At 38.5% G+C, this 14,254-nt stretch overlaps 2 protein-coding genes across 4 annotated transcripts in view; one reads left to right on the top strand and one right to left on the bottom strand.

Moving 5' to 3' along the window:
* Positions 1–14,254, top strand: part of PARVA (parvin, alpha) — a 167,722-nt gene that overhangs the window by 115,030 nt on the left and 38,438 nt on the right. The window contains exon 5 of the mRNA XM_011954271.1: positions 12,655–12,795. Coding sequence (XP_011809661.1) covers positions 12,655–12,795 — 141 coding nt within the window. The remainder of the gene's footprint in view (positions 1–12,654; positions 12,796–14,254) is intronic.
* LOC105520510 (ubiquitin-conjugating enzyme E2 variant 2-like) lies at positions 2,041–6,419 on the bottom strand. 3 transcript variants are annotated; one of them, XM_011954270.1, is made up of 2 exons: positions 6,325–6,419; positions 2,041–3,533 (listed from the first exon to the last, which is right to left on the bottom strand). In XM_011954270.1, exon 2 carries the CDS (start codon positions 3,403–3,405, stop codon positions 3,112–3,114), a length of 294 nt encoding a protein of 97 aa, XP_011809660.1. In that variant the 5' UTR covers positions 3,406–3,533; positions 6,325–6,419; the 3' UTR covers positions 2,041–3,111. The 3 variants fall into 3 exon arrangements, with proteins under 3 accessions (XP_011809660.1, XP_011809658.1, XP_011809659.1); XM_011954269.1 differs by lacking the exon at positions 6,325–6,419 and having other exon boundaries at positions 3,112–3,259; positions 3,386–3,558; XM_011954268.1 differs by lacking the exon at positions 6,325–6,419 and having other exon boundaries at positions 3,037–3,569.

Here is a 14,254-nt window from a genome sequence, read left to right as displayed (position 1 = left end):
GAACAAATAAACGGGAACAAAAAGATAACTCTCCCTTATAGAATATCAAATACTTTATGTAGATACAACCCCTTCAAAAAAGGTGGCAATTAATTCCACAATCCTCGAGTGGCTGATTTTAGTGACTGTCTTCCCATGATTAGGGTGTGGAAGTGGGGATAGGGTAGGGGGAGGATGTAATGAAAGGTTGCTTCACTTCTGTGGTCTTCCTCCCCAGCCTCCCCATGGGAAAAATGTAGGAACAACCAAGCAGTCCTCACCATCACTTCTCAAAATTGTCAAGGTCATGGTAAAAACAAGGAAAGTGTGAAAAACCATCGCAGAACAGAGGAGGCTAAGGAGACATGAAGAAAAGAAGTGGTATTGCCTAGACCGTTTCCTGAAACAGAAAAAGGGCATTAGAAAAATCCTAGTGAATCCAGATAAGATATGGAGTTAACAGTCATGTACTAATGTCATACATAAATAGCTGTAACATATGTACCATAGTAATGTGAGATGTTAACAGTAGGAGAGGAAACTGAATTCGGAGTGCATAGGAACTGTCTGTACTGTTTGTAACTTTTATATAAATCTAAAAACCATTCTAAAATGAAAAGTCTATTTAAAATAAAGGGCCCAGCACTGTGGCTCACACCTGTAATCCCAGCACTTTGGGAGGCCGAGGTGGGTGGATCACCTGAGGTCGGGAGTTCAGGACCAGCCTGACTAACATGGAGAAACCTTATCGCTACTAAAAATACAAAATTAGCCAGGCATAGTGGCGCATACCTGTAATCCCAGCTACTTGGGAGGCTGAGGCAGGAGAATCGCTTGAACCCGGGAGGCAGACATTGCAGTGAGCCAAAAATCGCACCATTGCACTCCAGCCCGGGCAACAAGAGTGAAACTGTCTCAAAGATAAAAATAAAAATGAAATAAATAGAGGCTGGTTGCGGTGGCTCATGCCTGTAATCCCAGCACTTCAGGAGGCCGAGGCAGGCAGATCACTTGAGGCCAGGAATTCAGGATCAGCCTGGCCAACACGATTAAACCTCATTTCTACTAAAAATACAAAAATCAGTGGGGCGTGGTGGTGGGCGCCTGTAATCCCAGCTACTCAGGTGACTCAGGCAGGAGGATCACTTGAGCCCAGGAGGCAGAGGTTGCAGTGAGCTGAGATCGCACCACTGCACTCCGGCCTGGAAGACAAAGTGAGACTGTGTCTCAAAACAATAAATAAAATAAAGGAAGAAGATGAAGCTCACATTAGAGGACCGTGAACTAAGAGTTTTAGACTGTATTGTTTGGGTAGTGGCAACCAGTGATGGCTTATGAGCAAAACAACACGATCAGAAATGGGACTTTAGGAAATAACATAGGAGCAGTATGGGGGTTGCTCAGAGACAGTGGAAGGAACTCCAGCAGAGCATCTCCTCATGAGAAAAGGATAGTGTCAAACTAGAGGAGTGACAGTTTGGATGGGGAAAAGCTTGAAGAGGACCTAGAGATGTAGGGAATGAGTAGCCAGAGTAAACCAGGCTGATTCTATGTGGTGGATGTTGAATGGGGATGACTCCATGAACCCCAGGAGGAGGTGCATCTTGAAGAGTTTGATCTTGTTTACTTTGAGGCACTTTTCTATGCCCCAAAATGCTGGGCTGAAGTGGCAGCTATGCTAAAATTGAAGCAGGAATGAAGAAACAGGAGAGCTCAGTTCCAATCTTGGTTTCACCACTAAAACATACCTCTGCTACTCCAGTCACTCTCCTGTCAGGAAGGTGGCTTTAAAAACCTCTATGGCTGAACTACCCAGTTCAGCAACCAATAGCCACATACAGCTGTTAAAAGCAATTAAAATGGAACATTGATTTTCTTAGTTACACCAGCTAGATATCAAGTGCTCAATAGCCAAATGTAGCTAGTAGCTACCATATTGGATAATTAAAAAATGAACATTGCCGTCATAGCAGAAAGTTCTGTTGAATACCACTGCTTGAAGATCCTCCTCCTATAATAGTCCGATTTTAGGATTGTTGATATATGCTGCTATTCTTTTTTTTTATGATTTAAAAAATGGGATATGTATTTGGATAATTTGCAACCTATAATCCTAAAAGAATTGCCAGAATGCGAAGATCTTTTTAATAATATTATTTCTGGTGAAATCAAAGTCAAAATATAATACCTAGGACTCCTTCTTGTCCAAAGAAGAAATTAAACTAGATAATTTCTTTTCTGAAATAGTCTGCAAATTATAATTCACAAGAAGTACACAAAATAGAGTAAATAAAAGTGTGTATACAGGAAAAGCTACATAATTCCAATGTTTGCTTCCCTAGCAAGGTACTGTACATATACTACATCAACATAATAGAAATGGCACAGTCTCTGAGGACACGTTCCACATTTTATTTACATTTTAAGACTAACTTTAATCTCAAAATCACATATCCATACACCTATTTCCTTTTTGTTGACTTCACTTAAATGCATGGTTAAACAAAGACTGTAAACAAATATTTACCATGTCTGTTACATGTAACACACAAGAACAGCTTTTAACAGAAATTCATCAACTCCCCCCAACATTTTTTATTATAAATAAAAGTATCAAAACAATCCTGAACATATTTTTGATACTACTAGTAGTCAGCACCCACACCGCTTCAAAAATTAACACATCTGTGACAATATTTGTTGTACTTGCTACTTTTTAAACAATTTCAACTGCAGCTCTCTTTCACTAAGCAAGATGGGTAAAGCATGCCATTTCTGTTTTCTTTCTTGAGATTTTCACTTTTTAGAAACACACATGCTTCCACTGCCATCTGACACTTCTCCACATGCTTTCATCTTGTAAACCTGAATTCTACTTCGAGTACTCCAGGTTTATGTTTAAATGACAGTGCCTTAACAAGAGAAAAAAAATTGTGCTGCATTTTTCCTCCTGTTACCTGAAAACATAATGGGTGTACATGTATTAAATATATTCTTACAGATGTCCAGGTTATGTTTACCAGCTGGAATTCTTTTACTTAATGTGTGGGTATTTTTCACTGTGATATTTAATCAAGACATTAACATGAGTAAAAGGTTGTTGATTTAAGACAAGTTTGAGATCCACTAAAATTAATTGTTGTGTGTTTGTCCTTCTGGTGGCTGTGGAAGCTTCATATTTTCTTTGGGCATCATTAGACGTCTTAGCTCTTGAAGTACAACTTTAATGCTATATGAATTTTGCCATTTTGCTAACACTGGTATGCTCCGGGCATCCACCATCCCACTGGAATTATTTATTCCATTCATATTAATTTTTGTTACAAATCTAACTGACGGAGGAGCTTCTGGGTATTTAGGTCCACATTCTACTTTCAGGCTATATATTCTGTTTTCATAATTTGTCCTTGGTGGCCCAATAATCATGCCTGTCCACCTTGTAAGTGTCGTATCTTCATCATCTTCAAGGCCCCAGCTAACCGTACCATTGCCTACTCCTTTTTGTCCTTCTTCAAGTTCTTCCAACAAGCGAAAAATACGAGGAACTTTAACTCCTGTGGAGACCGCCATCTTCTCCTGCAGCCCGACGCAGCCCATGTGCTGCTATTCTTAAACTGAAAGAGGCATTTTCTCATCTCAGAAACTCAAAAGTTAGATGAAAGTTTTTTATTATTTTTCTTTATAAATAATAGAGAAGCTCTCTAAAATGTCTTACTACATAGACAAAAGCATGGTAGAGAATGACTATGTGTGTCAAAGGACACACATAGTCCTTTGTGCATTGAATATTTCTGGTAATAGTCATAATAAACTGTCTCTATGGAATGGGACTAGGGAACTTGGGACTGCCATGGAGAGGAGACAGTTTTCACAGCTTGAATTTTCTCTGTTTATATATTATCAGTCTTTTTGAAAGTGGTTGAGTGCATATGTAAATTTCAAGAGCAAAACTGAATTAATGTATCAGTAGATATCAAATAACATTTGATATACTTCAACAGCCATTTCAAGTAAATTAGAAAGAGGAAACTACTTAAATATGATAAAGACCACTAAATAAAACCTAACTGAACATATTAAATAGTGAAATATCAAAGATGTGGTATTAGGGACAAATGAGAAATAATGGCTATTACAACTATTATAAGTGTTTCAGAGGTCTTAGTTAATATAGTAAGAAATTCAATTTTCATTTTTAGCATTATGGCTGACTAGATGTTCAAATAAATCTTATTGGTACAGCACACTTAAAAAATCTGAATAAGCCTTTAACAACATATTTTTGTATGGGATGGCTAAACTGGTGTGAAAAGGAAGGAAATTCTTCTGATTCCAAAAACAAGAAGGAAGGATAAATCTAGTGGGATAAGTGCTAATTCCTAATAACCTATCATTCCTAATGACCTATAGCCTGAAGTTTAAAGGGTCACACATACAGGGTGAGGAGACAAATCTTGGGTAGAGTCTGAGCAAGAAAGGGTTGGAAAATAGTGAAATATTTTTCACTATTTTCCCCCTGAATAGAGCTAAGGTCTTGGAAGGGCAACTCTTCCAATGAGTACAAAATTTGTCCCACAGAAAGAGGCAATAAGGATAAATTATCTTAGCCTTGGATGTGAACAGAACAACTAAAAAGAAGTCTGCTTCAGATAACTCCTCATCAAAAGTCTATACTCACATAGATTTAAGGCCAGGATTCACACTACTTTTGTGACTTTAAAAAATCTAAATTGAAATTTTGGTTACAAGTTGTCCCAGGTCACTAGTGCCCCAAGGCAGAAGCAAACATATGTCCTTCTTTTAAAGAGGAAGGAACTCTAAGGTCAAACCACAAAGAACTCCCAGAGTTAAAATTCCAAGGAATATGACCTCAAAATTAGAAATCACCAAAGACATGAACATAAGCCACCATGAGCACTGTCAACAGAAACAATATTCTATAGATTCATCCCACAAATACTATAAATATTAGAAACTGTTAAGCTATAGACTGGGCATGGTGGCTCATACCTGTAACCACAGCACTTTGGGAAGCCAGGGTGGGAGGACTGCTTGAGCCCAGGAGTTCGAGACTAGCATGGGCAATATGGTGAGACCCCATCTCTATTTAAAAAAAAAAAGAAAAAGGAAAAAGTGTTCAGTTATAGAATATAAAATGAGTATGTTTAATATGCCAAAATAAATGTTTTTAAAGGCTTGAAAATGATGAAAGAACAAGAAACTATTAAGACTGGACAGGTAGACATGAAAAACAACCAAACAGAACTTTTAGAAATGAAAAAGTGTGAATAATAATGAAACTAGAAACCTCAGTGGATTAGACACAGCTAAAGAAGGAAGTAATGAACCAGAAGAGAACACTGGAGAAATTACCCAGAATCCAGTATAGAGAGACAACAGAATAGAAAATGAGAAAGAGAATTCAAAAACATAGAGGTTATTCTAAGTAGATCCAACATACATAGCTAATTGGAATTCTAGAAGAAAAGAAAATGGAGTATAGTAAATATTTAAAGAAAACATAATGAATGAGAATTTTCTAGAATTGATGAAAGACATGAATCCTCAGCTTCAGGAAGCTCAGTGAATCCCAAATAGGATAAGTAGTGACAAATCTACACCTACACACTTTGCAGTGAAACCTAAGAACACTGAAGACAAATGATTAAAAGCATAGAGGAAAAAAATAGATTATTTATAAAGGAACAACAGACTGAAAGCTGTCTTTCACAAGGAACAAAAAAAGCCAAAAGATATTAATATTGAAGATATCAGAACACTTTGATGTCTTTAAAGTGCTGACAAAAATGATCAACTTATAAATTCATACACAGCCAAAAAAAAAACTGTTAAGAGAGGCGGCTTTAAAAAGTTAAGAGAGGCTGCCTGCCATGGTGGCTCACACCTATAATCCCAGCACTTTGGGAGGCCAAGGCGGATGGATCACGAGGTCAGGAGATCAAGACCATCCTGGCTAACATGGTGAAACCCTGTTTCTACTAAAAATATGAAAAATTAGCTGGGCGTGATGGCAGGCACCTGTAGTCCCAGCTACTCGGCAGACTGAGGCAGGAGAATGGTGTGAACCCGGGAGGCAGAGCTTGCAGTGAGCCGAGATCGCGCCACTGTACTCCAGCCTGGGTGACAGAGTGGGACTCAGTCTAAAAAAAAAAAAAGAGTTAGGAGAGGCCAGGCTCAGTAACTCATGCCTGTAATCCCAGCGCTTTGGGAGGCTGAGGCGAATGGATCCCCTGAGCTCAGGAGTTCAAGAATAGCCTGATCAACATAGTGAAACCCCATTTCTACTAAAAATACAAAAATTAGCCAGGCAGTAGTGGCATGTACCTGTAATCCCAGCTACTTGGGAGGCTAAGGCAGGAGAATCGCTTGAACCCGGGAGGTGGAGGTTGCAGTGAGCCGAGATCACGCCACTGCACTGCAGCCTGGGTGACAGAGTGAGACTATGTCTAAAAAAAAAAGAGAAAGGCATTTTCAATAGACACAAACTGAGAAGGTTTGCTACCAATAGACTCCCACAAAGGAATTTCTAAAGAATGTACAATAGGAAGGGAAATGAACCCCCCAAAATATCTACAATGCAATAGTGAACAAAGATTATCATGGTGGGTAGATCAAAGCCATAACTAAATGAATATAGAATAATCACAATAATGTCTAATTTGTTAATTGAAACAAGGTAGAATCAGAATCCCATACAACTACAGCACATAAATCAGGAATTATGTGATTGAAGTCAAAGCATGCTGAGGTCTTTGTATTGTTTAGCATATGGGTAAAGATATTAATTAGCTTAAGACTTCATTAAGTTAAATATGAATGATGAATTTTCTATCATAAATACTGAAGTAATAGAGTATCTAACCTCCCTACTAATCATGGGGAGAAAATGGAATGAGAAAGAATAAAAACATTAATCCAAAGAAGGCAAGGATGGAAGGGGGAGAAGAATTAGAAAACCCACTAAATAGAAAGTTCAGAATAAGTTGATAGAAGTGAATCCAAGTATACTGGTACACTCAATATCAGACTAAATAACAAAACAAATTCTTGCCAAATACTATATACAGGAGATAGTTTTGTTTTGAGACAGGGTCTTGCTCTGTTGACCAGGCTGGAGAGCAGTGGTACGATTACAGCCGACTGTAGCCTCTACCTCCCATGCTCAAAAGCAATCCTCCCATCTCAGCCCCCCAAGTAGCTAGGACTACAGGCGTGTGCCACCATGCCCAGCTAAGTTTCTTATTTTTTGTACAGGCAGGGTCTCACTATGTTGCCCACCCTGGTCTCCAACTCCTGGCCTCAAGCAGTCCTCCTGCCTCCGCTTCCCAAAGTGCTGGGATTACAGGGGTAGAGCCACCATGCCCAGGCGAGATAGTTTTAATAAATGAGGGACACACAAAGGTTGAAAGAAAAAGAGTGGAAATAATTATGTATACTGGACTAATTTTTTTAAAGCTGGGGTAACTATTTTACATCATACAAAATAGACTTTAAGGCAAAAGGCATTACTGCAGAGAGTCACTACATATTAAGAAATTAAAGTCACTAGGAAAATATAGAAATTTTAAACTTATATGTACTTTTGTATATCAAATACTTAAAAATTTAAAATGATAATCATTACTTCAAGAATTTGACAAACCTATCACAGTGGTAGTTTTTAACGTACTTCTCTTAATAACATATTAAGAAAAAAGTTCATAGAGAATGTTTGAGCAATAACTAATCTGCATGTAGCATATGATACCCTGCAAACTGTATTCTTTTCAGCTGCTCATGGAACACTTATGAAATTTCACTATGTCCATAAAGCAAACCTCAAAAACTAGTATACAGACCAAATTCTCTGACTGCAGTGCAAGTTTCTCTCCTAATATACTTGGAGACAGAAGTATTTTTTTAACAACTCAGGAATTGCTCATACTGGAAAGAGTATTTTACATATTTTAGTTCTTGAAGGGTGGTTACATTAATATAGTGTGGTATATATGACAACTGTGTTTGTTAGAACATCTCAGTTCTCCCACCATTCAGGGTAATTGAGTTTATTCTGCCTTGTCTTTATGCATCAGAACTTTTGAATACTGTTTCATTGTTTTCTATGTATAATCTCTCCAAAAGCAAATTTGGGTAATACCTTCAAAAACAACTCAAAGATTCACAAAATAATCCACCTGAGAAAATTTTCTAAATCACATCCTATCAATTTCAAAATCATGCCTGATACTTATGAAGAGTTAAATTAGTTATGAACAATTTGTGTAACTATGGAAACATGAGAGAAACAGTTTCCTTGAAGAGTAAAACTTCAGCAACAGAAAACTTCATGGAACTAGCTGAAATTAGCCCACAAAAGAACATTATCTTTAAATCCTTAGTAACGTTGAGTAAATTACTATTAAGCTATAGAAATATTTGAGTGGGCCTCTTATATTTTAAGGGTTGAATACCTTAAAGATAAAGGAGGGGTAGGAATAGCAGAAGTTCTCAAACTAATCTTTTATTTAAAATGTCAGAAAATTAAAATATGTCACGTAAGTCTGCAAAATAGAGATAACAGTGTTTTATTTGCATACCTAGAGAATGCTGAAGACTCAAACCGCAATAGGATTAATAAAGGGATTTGGTAAGATGACAACATACAAGGAAAAAATCTGTAAGGCAATAGCTTTCATGTTTACCAGCAGTAATCAATCAGTAATACATACACACACACACAAGATGTTTACTGCGACTTTATTACAAATAGGGAAAATGTGGGTTAAAACCTGGCTGTATGTCAAGTTATAAGTCGTATAATGCAATATGCAGTTTTGAAAAAGAATGAGTTATATTCATATATTGACCTAAAAAGACTTATGATATATATATGAGTGGAAAAAAGCCAATAGCAAAAATATATTTACACTATAATCTCATTTTTATTAAAAGAGAAAGAGAAGTCCGGGTGCAGTGGCTCATGCCTGTAATCCCAGGACTTTGGGAGACCGAGGTGGGTGGATCTCTTGAGTCCAGGAGTTCAAGACCAGCCTGACCAACATAGTGAAACCCCATCTCTACTAAAAATACAAAAATTAGCTGGTGGCGCGTGCCTGTAATCCCAGCTACTCAGGAGGCTGAGACAGGAGAATACCTTGAAACCGGGAGGCGGAGGTTGCAGTAAACTGAGATTGTGCCAGTGCACTCCAGCTTGGGCAACAGAATGAGACTCCATCTCAAAAAAGAAAAAAAAAAGGAGAGAAAGAGAATATTAATATACACACAATAAGAATTACTTCAAGATATATTTTTATGCAAATCCACTTAATATCAATGCCTAAAATAAAATATCCAACAGCCAAAATTAAAAGCAGGATGATAAACCCAAAGCATAATGACTAAAATGGAAAGAAGTAAAGCAGAATTACATTCCATAAAACATTTGCAACGCAAAACAAAGCCACAAAAATGCTTCTCCTAAATAAGAAATACCAGATGCTAAAAAAAAAAAGGAAAAAATTTAATCTTAGGAAGAATGCACTACAATTTTAGTATCATAGACTAGTTAAATATATTAGTGGAAACAGAAAAGCAATGGATGCTTCAGTAAGTAAGGTGTGAAATCCAATAATGGAAAACACATTTCTCTAAACTCCTAACACTTCTGACACCAAATGTGTGGGTTTTCCACACTAAGCAATTTTCCAGTTCTCTGTGGACACCAACAGGGTGTCCTACAATTTAATTTTGATACTACTGGCCCAAAGTTAGCACAGCCCTCACAGGTTAAGGGCTCGGTGCCACAAGAGTGTCCCCACTTCAGTTGACATTCGCCAAGTTCAGACCTCCCGTAATTCTGACCAACTAGCTATAATAGATTAGGGGTTTCCAAAACCCCTTCCTCAGATATGATTATTTGCTAGAATGGCACACAGAACTCAGGAAGGCACTTAGGTTTACTAGTCTATTATAAAAGATAAAACTCAAAATCAGCCAAGAGGAAGAGATGTATAGGGCATGGTTTGTGGGAGAAGCACAGAGCTTCCATGCCTTCTCATGTGCACAACCCTCCAGCACCTTCATATATTTACCAACCAGGAAGTCCTCTGAACATTTTCAGCCAGAGTTTTTATGAAGTGTCATTAAGTAGGCATAATTGGTTAAATCACTGGCCATTGATAGGTGACCTCCAGCTTCCCTCCCCTTTCTCATGGGTCGGGGGTATGAGGCTGAATGTTCCAATCCTTTAATCATACGCTTGGTTCTCCTGGCAATCAGCTCCCCCATCCTCAGAGCTTTCCAAAAGTTGCCTCATTATCATAAACTCAGATGTAGGTAAAAGGGGCGTGTTATGAAAAACAAAAGATGTTCCTTTTACCTTAATCATTTTAGAGCTTTTTCAGGAACTGGGGACAAAACCCAAATATTATAACAAAAGATGCCACTATCATCTTTCAGAAAGTTACAAGGGTTTTAGGAGCTCTGTGCTAGGAAGGGGGATCAAGGAGACAAGATGTATATTTCTTATGTCATACCATTTTTAAAAAAATAAAGATGAAATAGACAACTGTGCAAGAAAAAGTTATTGACCTAGAAAACAGACTCAGAGACCTAAGCTGAAAATCTGTTCAATGCCAGATTTTAAATATGAAAATTTATAGACAATGATGTAATACAGCAGAGCTAGCAAATAAGTGGCTCCTCCTCACTCCTCTCCTCCCCACCCAACTCTCTCTCACAACAGTCATCAGTAATCTTTGCCTGCAATCTTTTCCTCTGAGCCAAGACAAGACCAGAAGGTTCTTAACCTAGCATTTTGGGCAGCCTCTATCCAATGCTTGTAGTTACAAAGTAAGATTAAAATAATTTGCTTCTATAGAGACAATTACATCATCCAAAAATAATGGGAAAAAGTGAAAGAAAATAACTTGTCATTTTTTTAGTAGGAGAGGATCCAAGATAAGAATTCAGCCTAGGCCGGGCGCGGTGGCTCAAGCCTGTAATCTCAGCACTTTGGGAGGCCGAGATGGGTGGATCACGAGGTCAGGAGATCGAGACCATCCTGGCCTACACGGTGAAACCCCGTCTCTACTAAAAAAAATACAAAAAACTAGCCGGGCGAGATGGCGGGCGCCTGTAGTCCCAGCTACTCGGGAGGCTGAGGCAGGAGAATGGCGTAAACCCGGGAGGCAGAGCTTGCAGTGAGCCGAGATTGCGCCACTGCACTCCAGCCTGGGCGACAGAGCGAGACTCCGTCTCAAAAAAAAAATAAGTAAATAAAATAAATAAATAAATAAAAAGAATTCAGCCTAAAAATGGATAAGGCACACACAAGGTCTCTTCAAGATGTAAGAAGACATTTAGATATATTCTTGTTAAATCCCTGAACTTTAGAGATAGAGATGGCCTGAAACAAGTAAGGAAAACATTTCAGGCCATCACAGGTAAGAACAGCTTGAGATTATCCTACTGAGGTGCTTAAAAAAAAATTCACAAATCCACAGAACCTGCATAAATTCTCCATTGGGCAACTTTATCTTCAAAGAATGACTCAAGGGGCATTTGGCTTAGATAAACCACAGTTATTTAAAAATAAATAATGTAAGCATTAGGAGAAATATTGATACATAGTAAAATTTAATTTGTTTGTATAGCAGCCCTTAAAAATTAGAAAAGATATTTTAAATGTGTGCAGTTCTGTCAATCTTAAATGAATTAGAACCGATTAGGTGAGTTCCAGTGGTAGACAACCAATTTCCTGTTAAGGAGTCCAAAGTTGTTTTTTTCTTTGTAATAGATTAAAATATGAATTTAGATTAATAAAATGATTAGACTGAGTTTTTCGTTTAAGTATTAAGGTGCTATGTCATTGCATTAAAAAACCATTGATTTTAAAACACACCATTATATAAGTACCACTCAGAAAGAGAAAAATCACTTTAAGCTATTACTCAATGCTTTCTTGTTGCTGACAATTTTTATTTTATACTTTTTGAAGGTGCTCATGTAGGCTTATTGAGACATGTAAGTAATCATACTATGAAGAGCTATGAGCAAGTTCACGCCTATGGAAACAATGATAACTCTTAGACCTTCCACCTAACTGGCAGCCATTGTAGGATGCCAGTAAGACACAACCTGACTTTAGGGATGTTAAAGTGTGGAAAATATGTGCCTTAGAATTGATTAAATATGACACATTAAGTAAGTTACCTTCCAGGTGGGTTTAAAAGGAAAGAAGGTACTTAAAACAGATAAATATGATTGGATGTGACACAGACTGTACCACAGGAATGTACAAAATGCCTTGACTCACTCTACAGAGAAGGTTTTCCAGTCGGAGCACAGAGATGTCCTTGGAGAAAGGAGAATTGAAAAGAAGGAGAAAACTCCAGAATGATAGAGTTCAAATATGACAGGCTAGGTAAAATGCCCCTGGGATCTGGGGATTCAAGTCATGATCACCAGGCTCTTACAGTACTGATGCTGCTGGTGCCACCATAAGGTGATGAGGGGACAGCAGTGTCCCTCTGCTGGTAGGCATCCAGTATCTATTGTTGCGAGAGTGCATGCATGCATGAGTGCATGAGAGACCGAATAAGTGAGTAAGTGCATGCGGTAGGGTTGTCCGGGGCCCAGTATAACAGCTGTTCTCTTTTCCCTTGTCACCCTCAGAGAAACTGGAGAGCGAGAAGCTAAATGTGGCTGAGGTCACCCAGTCAGAGATTGCTCAGAAGCAAAAACTGCAGACTGTCCTGGAGAAGATCAATGAAACCCTGAAACTTCCTCCCAGAAGCATCAAGTGGAATGTGGATTGTGAGTTGAACAAAGGGGCACCATTAAACAATGCCTGTGGTCCCTGCCATGGGGCTTCCCCAAGAAGCCATCCATAAGCTTGGCAGGCTTCGGGGGAGGGGGGCCAAACTCATTTATCTTTGAACAAGATGCCCCGCTTCCTTAGAACTTGGAAGAAGTTCCGTACATACCCTTGGGGGAAAATAACAAAATGTCAAAATCTCACGTTCCTCTTCTGTAAAAGGCTTTCCATAGAAACCTCATGTGAAATGGCAAAGGGAAGGAAACTCATTCACTGAGCTACTTCTTCTAAGTCCCAGCACAGCCTTTTGAGAAAGCTGTTGTCTGCCGCTTGGAGAGGCTTGGAAAGCTGAGGTCCCCACATCCACACAGCTGAGAAGCAGGGAGCAAGGATTCAGCTCTGTCTATTGCAAAGCCCACACCTTTCTAACCCCCCTTCATTTTCTAGAAAGAGCAAAGATATGGCTGAGATCATAGGCACTGGAACAAGATGTTAAAATTGAGCTTTTTACAGCTAGCATAGCTCAGAGACCTCAGAAAGCATATATTATTAGTTTATAATAATTATTAGTGTATAAATTATTAGTTCATTTGCTGCTTCAAAGGCCTGGTGTCTAATACAGACTTAATGAGTCCCTATCAGAATTACTCAGGGGATTAGGTGAATCTAGCAATAACAACTGGATTCCAAAGTTTATTGTAATAGATAAGAATAGGAACTTAGATTAATAAAAGATTAGATTAGACTGTGTTTTGCCTTCAGGTATTAAGGGGTTAAGTACTATGCTTTATTGCGTCTAACTTATACAACTTCAAATCAACAGCCCCCTACGAAAAAAAAGAAAAGAAAAAACCTTTCAAACTTGGGAAAGAAAAAGGAATCCTCACCTCTAAAGTTAGAAACCCAGTAACTGCCAGTCACACTCTCTCCAGCAGGTCTCTAACATCTGACATTGGGGCTGAGACACCAAGTGCCTCCTCAACATAATTACACATTTTTGTGCACAGCGTGATGAGCTACTTTGCACAGCAGTGTGATGCTGGGAACAGGGCACAGGGCATTCTCTGCCCGCAGAGGGAGACACCTGAGGGCAGGAGGAGGGGAGGCCTGCTCTGGGCCCTAGATGCTATCAAGGAGAGGGGCTGTTTCCTGTGTTCCAGGAATGCTAGTATTGTTAATGGGGGAGAACAAGGCAGTGCAGGGAGGTTGATGACTAGTTTGAGAAATGTGTCTGCATTTTTAAAATCCACAGTAGTCATAAACATTACAGAAGTCCTCTAATGAAGACTGCTGCTTAGTTTGGTTTGATCTTATCTCTCACTCCTTTGAATATGGACCACCTCCCTGTACCCCTCCAAAAAAAATAAGTCAAACATCATTTAACTTATCATGGCACCCAATCTGGGAAAGGCTGAGATAGAAGAACAGAGTCTTTTATTATTATTATATATATATATG

Source organism: Colobus angolensis, unplaced genomic scaffold (genome assembly GCF_000951035.1).
Source record: "Colobus angolensis palliatus isolate OR3802 unplaced genomic scaffold, Cang.pa_1.0 Scaffold380, whole genome shotgun sequence".
Taxonomy (NCBI): Eukaryota; Metazoa; Chordata; class Mammalia; order Primates; family Cercopithecidae; genus Colobus; species Colobus angolensis.
The sequence above is the reverse complement of the archived record's forward strand: the minus strand, read 5'-3'. Positions and strand labels throughout refer to the sequence as shown.